This window comes from Cyclopterus lumpus, chromosome 8 (genome assembly GCF_009769545.1).
Source record: "Cyclopterus lumpus isolate fCycLum1 chromosome 8, fCycLum1.pri, whole genome shotgun sequence".
In the NCBI taxonomy this organism is placed as follows: Eukaryota; Metazoa; Chordata; class Actinopteri; order Perciformes; family Cyclopteridae; genus Cyclopterus; species Cyclopterus lumpus.
Window position 1 is genome coordinate 965,966 of NC_046973.1, and position 1,811 is coordinate 967,776.

A 1,811-nucleotide genomic window follows, 5' to 3' on the forward strand; every position below is an offset into this window, starting at 1 on the left:
CCCCGTATCTGTTTTTCATCTTTAATTGAGCTGAAAAATGCATGCATCTGAATTATTTGTTCATTTGTTGGACTCTGCTTTGGTTTTTGTGTGATTTAATATCAAAATGTAAACGTTGCAGATGTTTAAGGAGAAAAAGTAGAGCGAGTCACTGACTTGAGTCTGAAGTCGTCCTGAGCAAGCTTGGAGTTGTCGATGCTCAGCAGGACCGAGCCTTTGGCCAAGATGGCGTCCTGGATCTGAAAACTCACACAGAGAACTGTGATGACCAATCAGGAGAGAGGGAGCTAAGAGGTGTTTAGTGTGTACTTTAAAGTGCATTATACATATATATACTTATTTAATATATTGTATTACCATGACCCCCTAACCCTTCTCTCGGGCCTTGGAATTCTTTTTTAAAAATCACCTGATACATATTTGGGTTTTATGCAACATGCAGAAAATCTGTCTTCTGACATCAGTCGTAGTTTTATGACACAAATGCATTCCTATTTCTTTGGGGGGTAAATGTTTGCAAAATAAAAGCAATGCTCAAAGGGCATCAGCTGGAGTGTTTGGGGCGTGGCAGCTTCACCTGGATCGGGTGCACACAGGTGTGATGGAGCAGAACTCGGCCCTGAGGGCTGAGCGCTTCATTTACACACGGCTCCTCTTTTTAACTATCGCTTGGCTTGATAAATACTTCTGAGGCCCGTTATTGAGGAAAGAAGCTCTCTGTAGAGCATTTGTGACCAGGTGTTTCTTTTCCTTTTCATCTTTCCCAGGAACAAATCTCCCGTTATCAGGATCAGTCAGACTCAATGAACTGCAAACGGAGTTAGTTTCTGTCGTGCTGTTTTTCATCTCTTTAGTGGTTAGATTTTTAAAAATTATAAAAAGTGAATGGAACACGAGCCTCAGCTGGTCCCTGCAGCTGAGCTCTGAGTACAGACCATGCTGCCCCTCTTCCTCACCTTGACCTGCAGCTCTGCGATGGTGGCGTAGAAGTGTCCGTAGTCACTGGTGCTGGGCCCGACCTTGCTCTCCACAAACTGCCGGATCTTGAGCTCCAGCTCCTTGTTGGCGGTCTCCAGCTTCGCCACCTTGTCCAGGTAGGAGGCCAGGCGGTCGTTCAGGTTCTGCATGGCGAACTTCTCGTTGCCGATGGAGCAGTCGCCTGCCCCACCTCCGCCACCACCACCTGAGCCGAAGCCGCCACCACCACCTGAGCCGAAGCCTCCACCACCACCTGAGCCGAAGCCTCCACCACCACCTGAGCCGAAGCCGCTGTATCCGCCACCGCTGGCGGCAGAGAAGCTCCCGCTGGCCCGGGAGACACTGATGCCACCTCCTCCCGCTCCTCCCGACATGCTGTACGAGCTCATGCCTCGGCCGTAGGATCCTCCTCCGGCACTGAGGCCCATCGAGGATCTCTGTGAGTACATACTGGTGATGGTGATGATGGAGTGATGAAAGAAGAGTGAGTCAGCCCGTCTTCTCCGGTGGAGGGAGTATGAGAGGAGAGAAGTGAGAGGAGACGGCTCAGTTGGCTTCTTTAAAAAGGCTCTCAGGTGGGCTGAGCTGCAGGTAAGGGGCAGGGTTGCCAGTCCACACCCCCGAGGTGGAACGTGACCCAGGACATAAGTACTGTGCTTTGAGGTACTTGTACTTGCTGCATGTACCAATGCAACTTCTTTGTGCCCTTTAATTCTACTTTACACTTTTGCACAAATTGCCAGAGAGCGTTTAGCTCGCTGCGTTTGTCCACCAGAAGGTTTCTGCAGGTAGTCGTGTTGCACATCACAAAACTGGTTCTGTCATGTTTTTAC

General features: G+C 49.6%; 1 protein-coding gene across 1 annotated transcript in view; it reads right to left on the reverse strand.

The window, feature by feature from the left end:
- The window catches only part of LOC117734701 (keratin, type I cytoskeletal 13-like), a 7,435-nt gene extending 6,029 nt beyond the window's left edge, over nucleotides 1-1,406 (reverse strand). Inside the window, exons 1-2 of the mRNA XM_034538946.1 lie at nucleotides 957-1,406; nucleotides 157-239 (exon numbers count right to left, since the gene is read on the reverse strand). Of these exons, the coding sequence (XP_034394837.1) occupies nucleotides 157-239; nucleotides 957-1,406 (533 nt within the window). The remainder of the gene's footprint in view (nucleotides 1-156; nucleotides 240-956) is intronic.
- Nucleotides 1,407-1,811: the final 405 nt, after the last annotated feature.